General features: G+C 42.6%; 1 protein-coding gene across 1 annotated transcript in view; it reads left to right on the top strand.

Annotated features, from left to right (window-relative positions):
* Window positions 1-12,541, top strand: part of LOC121282171 (endothelin receptor type B-like) — a 48,979-nt gene extending 36,438 nt beyond the window's left edge. The window contains exons 4-8 of the mRNA XM_041195715.1: window positions 3,521-3,725; window positions 7,809-7,958; window positions 8,588-8,721; window positions 10,428-10,536; window positions 12,212-12,541. Of these exons, the coding sequence (XP_041051649.1) occupies window positions 3,521-3,725; window positions 7,809-7,958; window positions 8,588-8,721; window positions 10,428-10,536; window positions 12,212-12,358 (745 nt within the window). The 3' untranslated portion in view covers window positions 12,359-12,541. The remainder of the gene's footprint in view (window positions 1-3,520; window positions 3,726-7,808; window positions 7,959-8,587; window positions 8,722-10,427; window positions 10,537-12,211) is intronic.
* The last annotated feature ends 1,071 nt before the right edge of the window (window positions 12,542-13,612 follow it).

Here is a 13,612-nt window from a genome sequence, read left to right as displayed (position 1 = left end):
CACTTACCAACCCAAGCCTGAATGTTGTCAGGGTCATACTCCATACATTCATGGACTATACTTCATTATCTGAGGAGTTAAAAGTGGAACTGAACATTATGCATTCATCAGCAAACATCCCAAATTCTGACCTTATGATGGAGGGAAGGCCATTGATGAAGCAGAAGATTTTTGGACTGAGGACACCAGCCTGAGGTACTCTTGCAGGGTTGGCCTTGGTGCCAAGATGTATGGACTCCAAAAACCATATCTAATTTCCTTTGTGCTGTATATAATTCCAGCCTATGGAGAGTTTTCCCTTGTTTCCATTGACTTCAAGTTTACTAGGGCTCCTTGAGATCACACCTGGTCAAATGTCGCTTTGATGTCAAGGGCCAACACTTTTGCCTTGCTTTTGGAATTCAGTCATTTTTTCCATGTTTGGACCAAGGCAGTAATGAGATCTGGGGTTGAATGGTTGTGGCAGAACACACACTAAGCATCTGTAAGCAGTTATTGCTAAGTAAGTGCCACTTGGTAGCACCATCAACAACACCTTCCATCATTTTGTTGATGACTGAGAGTAGACTAAAAGGACCGTAATTGGCCGTGTTGAATTTGTCTTACTTTTTGTGACCAGGACGTAACCAGGGCAATTTTCCACCTTGTTAGGCAGATGATATTGTAGTAGCTGTACTGGAACAGCTTGGTTACAAGCACAGCGAGTTCTGGAGCACCACAGCTAACTTGCTATCAGGGCTCAAGTGTTTTGCTCTATACAATGTGGTTGGCCATTTCTTGATTCAATCAGAGGAATCTTCAGAGTTGCCTGAAAGAATGGCAGGGAACATGTAAAAGAACTGCACCAACATTGGCAAAGTGTGCCAGAAAATATGCAAAGTATAATGAAATGTATGGTGACTCCCGTGCATCCTGTGAACACAAGTCCTAAGCACTATTGAAAACTTGGGCTCCCATTTACAGGAGGCTCTAACTTCTGGTCTATACACACAGGGATTGGTGTGAGGTCACCTTGATGGCAGGCCTCATGTTTTTTTTGTGGTATTGTTGATCACTAATCAGACTGCTTGTCTGACATCCAGTATTGGATGAGCATATGTTTTCTCTAATTATATATTGGCAAGAACAAAGCCATGGGGCAGAATCTTAGGGTCAGCAAGTGGGGGCGTGCCCCACTCGCCGACGCATAAAATTACGTGCAGTGACATCGGGCGTGCGTCCTGACGTCACTGCGCGTCATTCAGCTATTCAGTTCGGGGGGGCGCGCACTGGAGTCGGCTGCGTTCCTGCCAAACTGTCAAAGACCTATTAAGGCCATTTAAATATCAATTAAAATACTTAACTGAGCTGCCCGTCCAACCTTAAGGTTGGCGGGCAGGCAAAGAGCCCAGGCGGCCTTCGCTTTTATCATGAAACCTCATCCATGAACGGGATGAGGTTCCATGAAGGTTTTTAAAGTTTAATAAAATTTTTCAATAAAATTCTTTGACATGTCCCAGCTCATGTGACACTGTCACATGAGGGGACATGTGTTAAAAAATTTTTTCTGTCTTTATAAAAATTTTTAAAGATCAAACTAATCTCCCTGAAGCAGCTCTTTGCCTCAGGGAGATTTCTGTGCTCTTTCGCGCGCATGTACAAAAGAGCGCAGGCCCCGAATCAGCCTCCTCCTCCCGGCTGCACAGGGAGCACACAGCACTTCCGGGTGTGTGTCATGCTGGGCGTGCCTCAGTAGGCCCACCCATGTAAAATGGTGGCACACAGCTGATCACAGGTGGCGATCAGCTGCGCGCCTGTCCGTGCCCGCTCCCATCCAACCCCCTGGACGGGAAGAAAATTCTCCCCATGTCTTTAGTTCCAACTCCAAACTCTGTTCCCTAGCTACTGACTCCATCCCTCTTTCTGGCAACTGTCCGAGGCTGAACCAGATTTAGCAAACTTGGTGTCATATTTGGCCTCAAGGTGAGCTAACAACCACATACCTGTGACATCTCTAACACCGCCTATTTCCATCTCTGTAACATTGCCCAACTCTGACCCCACTTCAGATCATCAGCTGCTGAAATCCCTCATCCATGCCTTTGCTACCTCTAGACTTGACTATTGTAACGCCCTCCTGGCTGGCTTCCCACATTCTAACCTCCATAAGCCTAAGATCCATAACTCTGCTGCCTGTGTCCTTACTCACACTAAGTCTCATTCATCTATTACCCCTGTGCCAGCTGACCTACATTGGGACCTGGTCAAGAAATGTCTCGATTTCAATATTTTTATAATTGTTTTCAAATTCCTCCATGGTCTTGGCCTTCCCCATCTCTGAAATTTCCGCCAACCCACATCCTCCAAGGTATCTGTGCTCCTCTAATTCTAACCTCTTGAGGATCCCTGATTTTAATTGCTCTACCATTAGTTGCCAGGCCATCAGCTGCTAAGCTCTGGAATTTTCTTCCTAAACCTCTCTTCCCCATTACCTCTCATCTTCCTTTAACATGGGCCTTATTAAAACCTACCTCTTTGACCAAGCTTTTCGCGATCTGCCCTAATATCAAAGTTTATGACTCAGTGTCAAATTTTGCTTTATAATGTCCCTGTGAAGCACCTTGGGAAGGTTTATTACATTATAGGTGCTATATAAATACAAGTTGTTGTTGTTGTTAGCCAAAGTCATTCTCCTATGCAGGTTCCTGATCATCCAAGAGACGCATTCCTGGGGGATGATAGGAAGAGAGTCGGGTGAGGACTTGCTCACCCTGTCAGCCACCTCAGAGAACTGTAGGACAGCCATGTAGCAGAGAGAAGCAGCCAGCTAATACAGACACAGAGTTGCTGGCATCATTGACAGACACTTCATGACCCAGAAGCAGGAAGGTAATGTTAAATTCATACAGAAGCTTGGTGAGATTACACACATGATGCCACGCAGGGTTCTGGACTCCAGCATACAATAGGAAATTCAAGCACTGGCGTAAGTGCAGAAAAGATTATTACAAGGATGTTATCAAAAATGTCAGGATGCAATGATCAGGAAAGAATGAGCTGGCTAGGACTCTTCTCCTTGAAAATAGAAGCACCTGTTCTCCACATATATTCAGCGTATCAAGAGATGAGCCTTCAAACAGCACAGGGACATCATTGCAGGTAAATTCTCATGCACAAGATCACTAGACATAGTGTCTGAAAGGCTAGCAAAGGTTTTCCTCTTACAGAATTGGGAGTCCAGTGGAGTGTAAATGGATGTCTACCCAGCTTTTGTTTGTTGCCAGATGGGATCGCACCCCAAATGCTACATTAGAAAATCAGCCTCACAGTTACATGAAGACACAATTTATTTTGTCCATGGCAGCACCATGGGAAAGCAACTAGTATGTTTTTCAAATCCCGTTAATGAATTCCACTATGTTGGCACTAATTATCAGAAGCATTATCTTGTACTGAGACGATCATGAGGGGGCATCATAACTGTCTTTGTGAATATATTTCCTAAAAATGAAAATGTTTTAACGAGAAGATTTATTTGCAGGTACCGAGCAGTAGCCTCTTGGAGCCGAGTCCAGGGGATTGGGATTCCCTTGAGGAAAGCAGTGGAAGTAACAGCCATTTGGGTAATCTCGATTGTTTTAGCAATTCCAGAAGCTATAGGGTTTGATATGTTCTCAATTAAATATCGGGGAGAAGAACTGAAAGTGTGTCTGCTCCACCTAACCAAGCCATCAGTATTCATGGAGGTATGTGTCAATGTAAAACTTCCAAACCTTTATATTAACTTTTAAACAACATGGGAGAAGAATGACAAGATAATTAAAAATTTGGGAATGGCAATTCAATTTGTAATGAATGTGAATATTTAGACTACTTTGTTCAGTTACTTGCATTATGCAACTTGATCTGAATGTGTGATAGGGGAGGGAAGGGAGAAATTCTGAACACAGGTCCTGAAAAAGAAATAACTGTAACACAGCTCTAACCCAACTCTGACAAGTGCCCCAGTATTAACCAGCAGCTTGGAAAGTTGAAATTGACTGAAGAACCTGGCAAGGCTAGGAACATGGAGGCCCTACAGGTCATAACATCAGAGCCTCATTGGCATATCATAAGACTGCCTCTCACCTGTCAATTATGGACAAGGTTAGAAATTGTGGGACCTTGTTCTTTTTGCAAAATGGCTGCCACCTTTCCCACAACAATGACTATAAAGTACTTTATTGACATCCTGTGGTCATAAAATGCACTGTATATTTGCAAGCCTTTCTTTTAAACGCAACTCCAATTTGGCATGGGCCCCAGTTATGCCTGTCTTTTTGTGGGGTACATGGAACATTCCTTGTTCCGGTCCAACTCTGGCCCCCTCCCATAACTCTTTTCTCAGTGCACCGATGATTGTAGTGGTGCCGCTTCATGCTTTCGCCTAGGCCTGGAAAAAGTTATCTATCTTGCTTCCAATTTCCACCCCTCCATCACCTTCACATGGTCCATCTCCAACACTTCCCTCCACTTCATTGACCTCTCTGTCTCCATTTCTGGTGATAGACTGCCCACCAGTATTACAAGCCCACAGCTACCTCGACTACAGCTCCTCACACCCTGCTTCCTGTAAGGACTCCATCCCATTCTCTCAGTTCCTTTGCCTCTGTCGCATCTGTTCTGATGATATCACGTTCCAAAACAGCACTTCTGACATGTCTTCCTTCATCAAGGTTTCCCCCCTGTGGTTGACAGCACCCTCAACACTGGCCGAACCAGCTCCCGCGCATCTGCCCTCACCCCTTCCCCTCCCTCCTAGAACCATGATAGGGTCCCCCTTGCCCTCACTTTTCACCCCACCAGCCTCCGCATTCAAAGGATCATCCTCCGCCATTTACACCAACTCCAGCATGATGCCACCACCAAACACATCTTCCCCTCACCCCCCTGACAGCAATCCATAAGGACCGCTCCCTCTGTGATACCCTAGTCCACTCCTCCATCACCCCCAATGCCTCATCCCCTTCCCACGCAATCGCAGAAGGCGCAACACCTGCCCCTTTACTTCCTTCCTCCTCACAGTCCAAGGGCCCAAACACTCCTTTCAGGTGAAGCAGTGCTTCACTTGCACTTCCTTCAATTTGGTCTATTGCATTCGCTGCTCCTAATGCAGTCTCCACTACATTGTGGAGACCAAACGCAGACTGGGTGACTGCTTTGCAGAACACCTTCGCTCAGTCCGCAAGCATGACCCAGACCTTCCTGTCACTTGCAACACACCACCCTGCTCTCATGTCCACATGTCTGTCCTTGGCCTGTTGCAATGTTCCAGTGAAGCTCAACACAAACTGGAAGAACAGCACCTCAGCATCTAATTAGGCACCTTACAGCCTTCCGGACTTAACATTCACTTCAACAACTTCAGAACATGAACTCTCTACTCTATCTTTACCCCTTTCTTAATCCTTTTTTCAAATTTATTTTTATTTTACTTATTTATTTTCATTCATTTTTTAAACCCTTTTTCCCCAACTACCTCCCCCCTCTCCCCACAGGACCATCTGTCATTTGTTTCTATGTTGTTCTTTTACAGAGTGCTGACCCACATTCCATCACATTTCTACTTCTCTTTAGTTCCTAAGAAGAATCATACAGACTCGAAACATTAACTATGTTTCTCTCTCCACAGATGCTGCCAGACCTGCTGAGTTTTTCCAGCATTTTCTGTTTTCGTTTCCAATTTGACATATAGTTTTATTGCAAATTAAGGCACTCTAAACACAGCTCTAATCTGAATACTTGTTGCATGTCCAAGCCCAACTCCAATCCGGACACAAGAATATATTGAATCTTCCTTCAAACAGGAAATGAAGAAGTAATTAAAATATAAGCCTGACTTAGAGTGTGTGGGAGGAAGTGCACAGATGCAGTTCCAATCCATCACAGATACCAGTCTTCGGCTAATTCGATTTGCTCCACATGATTTCAAGAAACAGCTGAAGGCACTGGATAGTGCAAAGGCTATGGGCCCTGACAACATTCCAAAAATAGTACTGAAGACTTGTGCTCCAGAACTTGCTGCATCCCTAGCCGAGCTGTTCCAGTACAACTACAACACTGGAATCTATCTGGCAATGTGGAACATTGCCCAGGTGTGTCCTATATACAAAGGCTGGACAAATCTAACCCGGCCAATTACTGGTCCATCAGTCTACTCTCCATCATCAGTAAACTGCTGAGACGCTCAGTTTGGGTTCTGCCGAGGTCACTCAGCTCTTGACCTTGTTTCAGCCTTGGTTCAAACATAAACAAAAGAGTTGAGCTCCAGAGGTGAGGTGAGAGTGACAGCCCTTGATATCAAAGCAGCATTTGACCAACTGTGGCATCAAGGAGCTCTGGCAAAACTGGAGTCAATGGGAATCAGGGGGAAAATTCTCCGCTGGTTGGAATCATATCTAGCGCAAAGGAAGATGGTTGGAGTTGTTGGAGGTCAATCATCTCAGCTCCAGGACATCACTGCAGGAGTTCCACAGGATAGCATCCTTGGCCCAACCACCTTCAGCTGCTTCATCAATGACCTCCCTTCCATCATAAGGTCAGAAGTGGGGATGTTTGCTGCTGATTGCACAATGTTCAGCACCATTCACAACTCCTCAGACACTAAAGCAGTCCATGTCCAAATGCAGCAAGACCTGGGCAATATCCAGGCTTGGACTGACAAGAGGCAAGTAACATTTGTGCCGCACAAGTGCCGGGCAATGACCATCTCCAACAAGAGAGAATCCAGCCATCACCTCTTCACATTCAATGGCATTACCATCGCTGAATGCCCCACTTACAACAAGTTGGGGGTTTACCATTGACCAGAAACTGAACTGGACTAGCCATATAAATACTGTGGCTACAAGAACAGGTCAGAGGTTATGAATCCTGTGGCGAGTAACTCACCTCCTGACTCCCCAAAGCCTGTCCACCATCTACAAAGCATAAGTCAGGAGAGTGATGGAATACTCTCCACTTGCCTGGATGAGTGTAGCTCCAACAATACTCAAGAAGCTTGACACCGTCCAGAACAAAACAGCCTGCCAATCGGCACCCCATCCACAAACGCTCACTCCCTCCACCACCAACATACAGTGGCAGCAGTGTGTACCATCTACAAGAAACACTGCACTTTCCAAGCCTATGACCACTACCATCTAGAAAGACAAGGGCAGCAGATACACGAGAACACCATCACATTGAAGGTCCCTTCCAAGCCACGCAACATCCTGACTTGGAAATATATCGCCGATCCTTCACTGTTGCTGGGTCAAAATCCTGGAACTCCCTCCTTAATAGCACTATGGGTGTATCTACGCCACATGGACTGCAGCGGTTCAAAAAGGCAGCTTACCATCACCTTCGCAGGGGCATTTAGGGATGGGTGATAAATGTTGGCCCAGCCAGCGACGCCCATAAATGAATAATAAAAAAAATATTTCTTTCTTCCCTGGTTAGGATCACCTAACCTCTTACCTTATATAGTATTTAATCTTTTATTAAGCCTTTTATTAAACCAGCATATAAGCTGAGTAAAATAACCTCTGAGGACGAGATCCTGACATTCCTCATTGAAGATGGAGCTCATGGTATTTACTATCATACATAGATTTGTCCGTCTGTAAAGGACCTGGCTGTTCCTTACTCATGTCCAATAAAAACTTCCATAGACTGCATTAGGATTTCTTTTAAAATTATATTTCAATTTTCTTTTTTCTTCTGTGTAGTCTGTGCTACCTTGTAGAGTTTAGGTAGCTGCTGTTTGTTGATTATAAGCTCATACTTTGGGGACTGTTTTTGTACAGTTCTACAAGAATGTGAAGGATTGGTGGCTGTTTGGCTTTTACTTCTGCCTGCCTCTGGCTTGCACTGGTATATTCTACACTCTTATGACTTGCGAGATGCTGAGCAGGAGGAATGGGATGCAAATCGCTCTTAATGATCATATAAAACAGGTAAGGCATCTGCAACATTTAGATGCATCAAAATACATCTACAAATGACCCAGATTACAGGAAAGTAAGCTGGCACTCTGAAAATATAGTCTTAAAGTCTTACCAAATGTGGAATCCACAAACTTTTGTTAACTTTAACATGATGTAATTTATACCATGATCCATTGCTCTATACTTCAGCTTCCTTTGGCCACACTTCAAAGTAATAAACCAAGTTTCATCAGGCACAACACAGACAACAGACAAGATGATGAATCTAATGGAAGGGAGGAGGCAATTATCTGTACTATCCCAGAACCATCCTCAGCAGCTATTAAACCAAGAACGTTGTCGAAACAAGTCCAACTGTGCAATTAAGTAAAAAGATTAAATCAATGCAATAAAAACTCCTCCACTCATAAGCTTAAGATGCACTTGGGACTGGCCATGATAGCTTGTAGAGTAACTGGGACTATAACATTAATGTGTTTTCCTTTCCATATAAAGAAACAGTTTATAACCTATATTAATCTAATGACTCTTTGTTCAAATACCAGCACAATCTTACTAAGATGATCTTAGCTATTCTATTAGAGCAATAGACCTAATATTCAGGAGAAACGTTCACACAGTTTCATAATTTTTCTCAGCGACGTGAAGTGGCTAAAACAGTCTTCTGTCTGGTGGTTATCTTTGCTATGTGTTGGCTCCCACTGCATTTAAGTAGAATCCTGAAGAAGACTATTTATGATGAGCAAGACCCCAACAGATGTGAACTGCTCAGGTAATTTTCTGGTATATTTTATGCCTTTGCTTCTATTTTTTGATTTTGTGGTGTCCTGCACTATAGATCTTGGTTCTTCATTCTGATTCCTTTGTTCAGGTATAGCAGGGTCACTAAACCACAGCTTATGCTGTGAATTTACCACGGGGCAGGCCCCAAGTTTACCTCAGCTGTTGGCATAATGCTGAACCACATTCTAGCCATCTAGCCAACTCAGCTAACTGGCCCCAATAGGATACCTACATTTTAGTTTACTGCAAAGAAAACTGAGAATATTAAACTGGTAAATAAAATGGGACAAAAAAATCTGTGAACATTGAAAATTTTTCAAGCTTGACTGAAGGGGTGCTTGTGAGCTTCAGAAGCAAATATTTTGAGGCCATGGACCACAGTCTGGCAGCTAAGAGGGAATTGCACTTGCTAATGCCCTCCAGCACTGACCCCAGTAATGTTTGTGAGAGCTCCCCATTTACATGACTCCATTAGTCTCAAACTCCATTGGTGCCCATGCCAAAGTGCATCTGCGGTGACCACCTTCCTGATGCTGCCAAACTCATTTAGTTAAATCAGTGTAACAGTAACATGTCTTTACATATATTACCACAAAATGAAAATGCCACGTTTCCCTACATTAATGGATTATCATGCTAGACTTAAAATAACTCCCAACTACATCTCCTGCATTCAAAATTTCACACAGCCTTGGCTGGACCTAACTGCCTGTTTGTCTATGTTTCAGTCCCTATTTTTTATCTCCTCCTAACCAGAACCTAAGGTCAGGAATTTACCAGTCTATTGCATCTGCAGATTACTGACATTTTGTTTAATGTTTACAAACATTGGAAGAACAAACTCAATGTCTAACATATCAGCATATTAGGCATAGGCACAGAGTAGGTTTTTCCACATCCAATAAAATAGGAAGACAATGCTTAATATACACCACACAATGGCAGTAGCAATCATATTATCTGCTGTACTCAGTTAGCTGTCTTGTCTACTCCATCTACATGTCTGAGAGATCAGGACACTTGTGTTGTCTCAAACAGTTTAGGTACAATAGAAACATGGCAATGCACCTCTTTAAGGCAAGTACATCAAACTTTATGGCAGCAGTTTCCAAGTCAAATTCAACATTCAATTCTTCAGGTGAACTTATGTAGCACATGTCCAGCGAAGCAATGGACAATAAAGCTCTAGTGAGACAACATTTGAAATTATTGTGGCCACTTTCTTGTAGAAAAATAGAAACATTAGATAATTCAAATTCTTAAATCAATATGCTAAGAGCAGCAAAAGCAACTCAATTTTTCCCCATGAAAGATGTTAAGTAGATAGGAAGATTGGGATTGGGGTGGAATGATGGAATATATGTTGTATACTTGCAGCCATTAAGATTTGCAAAAGGATTATCCCATAATAAATTAATTTCAGACTTTTACAACTGCCAAAGAGTCTTCATTCAATCCTTTTAAAGTTCATTGAACTCACTTCCTGGATTGAAAAAGAGTAGGTTAATAGTATCTGACTATAATTTAATTAACTAGAAAAGTTAGTGAATAAATAAATAAAACAGGTAGCTATGCAGAGAAAGCCCACAGCCACCTACTACAACGTGCTAGGAAAATAAAAAGATGTTCAATTGTTAACAAGAAAAGGGGACTTTAACTTATGACACAATTAATTTTTATGCTGTTTCTGTTCAGTTTTCTTCTGGTACTGGATTATATTGGAATTAATATGGCTTCTCTCAACTCCTGCATAAACCCAGTGGCGTTGTATTTTGTCAGTCAAAAATTCAAGAACTGCTTCAAGGTAAATTGAATTTTGAAAAAAAATGTACAAATAGTTTTTAAATTTCATGTTATTTTCTTTTCTATGCAATTTCTTTCATTACATGCCATCCTTCAAAAGGATGGCAGATTCCAGCTTGAAAGCTCTGCAACCAGATACATGAATGCATGTGACAGAACCTCCCTTCACTGGAAGTGTTCAGAATCCGTTCAGCAGCTCAAATGAAATCAGGAACTTTTTTTTTAAAACAGGACAGTTATTTTTTGCTGTGGTACAGCACACCTGACATATATCACAATGAAAGTGGTTCATATTTGACCTTGAGAATGAAGATGACCTTCGTGGATGAATTTGACATTTTGGCTTAAGTCAAAAACACGGATTTCAGATTGCAATTCCTTCTCTCACATCAAGGATCCTCTGCCTGCTCATACATTCCATCACCTTTACCCACCCTACCACCCACCAAACCACACTCTTATTGCTAAGTCAGACTTTTGTCTCTCCTAATCATCTGACATCAATTTATCCATTAAGCACCTCAGCATCTTCCACTCAAAATTTTTGTCATATACAGCCTTCCAAGCTCCAGGCTGACTCTCAATGAGATGTCCTCCCTTTGCCTCTGCATCAAAACAACTCCTCAGTCTTGGTGATTTCAACTTCTACCTTAATTTCCCTGGTCTGGTCTCCTCCATTGTCTTACCTCTTAACTTTGTTTATTCTTGCTCTGCATATAACTTATGCATCCTCAACCATAGCCACACCCTGATCTCACGATCTCCTGATCTCTGTTTCCCAGATCTCAAGGCCATTTTCTGTCCACTTCCTCAGCTCCATTTACACCCACATCTTCCTCCCTTACCACAATCCTGGAAAACAATTCTGCCACTTGCTCAATCAATAATTCATTTCAATCTGCTCACCCCATAACCGCTGCTGTCATTCACTTATCAAACTACCCTCATCTTCAACCCTCCATAAATTCCAACTTGTTCAAAACTCAACCATCTATAATTCTTTACCACTTTCTCTCTCTCTTCAGACAGTGACCTACGTTGGCTCCCTTTTATCCAAGATATTGTTTAAAATGCTCATTCTTATTGTCAAATCCATATCTTGGGAACCCCTTGCAATTGTATAATTCCCTCCCATATTCTGCAGTGCTCCAACTCTAGCCTTTAGTGCACCCTCCCCACTCTTCATAGCACCACTAGTGGCAGAGCCTTGTCAAATTGGCCCTACTCTTTCAAACTTCTTTCCCAAACTCCTCTATGCCCCCACTGCTCTCCATCTGCGAACACCTTCTCAGAGTGTAAATTTTCAGCTAAGTCACCTTTCCCAGTCTCCCCGTCAATGGCTGAATTCATAGCCTTACTCTCCGTCAAATGTTTTTAAGAATTTTATACATTAAATACAAGTTGTTACCAAGTACAAATTGGACTGATTCCCTATTGAACAATTTCTAAAATCACCTAAGCCCTTAAGAGATAATTTTAAGGTGTCTCTCTGAAGAGAATAGCAGATGGCTGAGGACATGGCACCTGCCTTTTGGGTAATGACAGCAGGAAAATACAGAGAAAATTAAGTCCAAAATACAGTATTAAATCTTTTTAAATTGGTCTTTGCCTAGGTTAGAATGTGAAGATTGTGTCTGTTAATTTCCTACTAATTTGTTTTCCTATTTACCATTCAGTCCTGCTTGTGTTGCTGGTGTCAGCGGCCAGCTCTGAGCACACCAATGGACGAGAGAATGGCTGTTGTCAAGTGGAAAGCCAATGGCCATGCAAATGGTCTGGATCGGAGCAGCTCACGCTTCAGTAACAAGTACAGTTCATCGTGAACTTTTTTTAAAAAGTAGGAAAGCACTTCCTGGCTCTCCACTGCCACATAAATCGGTCTCATATCTGAACTCTCACATTATATTTTGGAAAATCCAAAGCAGATGTTTATCTGCACAATCCAAGTCTTCGAATATTTTCAGTAATGAGAAAAGCAAATGTTTTCTCTTGGGATCCCTACATTTCAGTATCAAGGTACATCTTTTATTCATCTGCCACTTAAATGATTACTTGCCAAAGAGGTCATCAAACTAAAATATGAATAGTTATCCTACTGGCCAGAAACTTGCTTGGAATGTCAAGAAACTGAAAATCAACTTCATTTTAGTAAAGATTTCTAACCATGAAGAGTTTATGAACTGCCAAATATCCAAGAAATCATAGAGATATGCAACTGCAACTATGCACCAATGCCCTGGGAGAGATCTTGCCCCGGTAGGCATGCCCACTTTATAAGAGAAACCTTTTGTCTTTTCTAATGGCTACCAATAAGGATATGCGCACATAATTTTCTGCACCAGATTATTACTTTGTTCATAGAATTCTCAATTAAATCTCCTCTGAATCTGTAACAATATTAATAAAGACTTATGCTCCAGAACAAGCCCTGCCCCTAGCCAAGCTATTCCAGTACAGCTACAGCACTGGCATCTACCTGACAATGTGGAAAATTGCCCAGGTCTGTCCTGTCCAGATAAATCAGAGCAATTCAAATCCAGCCAATTAATGCCCCATTAGCTGCCTCTCGATCATTAGCAAACTGATGGAAGACGTTGTTAACAGTGCTATCAAGCAGCAATTACACAGCAATAACCTGCTCACTAATGCTCTGTTTGGGTTCCGCCAGGGTCACTTGGCTCTTGACCTCATTACAGCCTTAGACCAAACAACGCCAAAACGGCTGAATTCAAGAGAGAAGGTGAGAGTGATTGCCCTTGACATCAAGGCAGCATTTGACCCAATGTGGCACAGAGGAGCCCTGACAAAATTGAAGTCAATGCGAATCAGGGGAAAACTCTCCACTAGTTGGAGTCATACCTAGCACAAAGGAGGATGATTGTGATTGCTGGATGCCAATCATCTCAGTTCCAGGATATTACTGCAAGAATTCCTCAAGATAATATCCTAAGCCCAAACATCTTCAGCTGCTTCATCGATGACCTTCCCGCCATCAGAAGGTCTGAAATGGGGAGGTTCACTGATGATTGCACGATGTTCAGCACCATTCGCAACTCCTCAGATACTCAAGCAGTCCG

The sequence above is a fragment of the Carcharodon carcharias genome, chromosome 9 (assembly GCF_017639515.1).
Source record: "Carcharodon carcharias isolate sCarCar2 chromosome 9, sCarCar2.pri, whole genome shotgun sequence".
Classification (NCBI taxonomy): domain Eukaryota; kingdom Metazoa; phylum Chordata; class Chondrichthyes; order Lamniformes; family Lamnidae; genus Carcharodon; species Carcharodon carcharias.
Note: the sequence above shows the minus strand (reverse complement) of the source record. Positions and strands in the feature narration are given on the sequence as shown.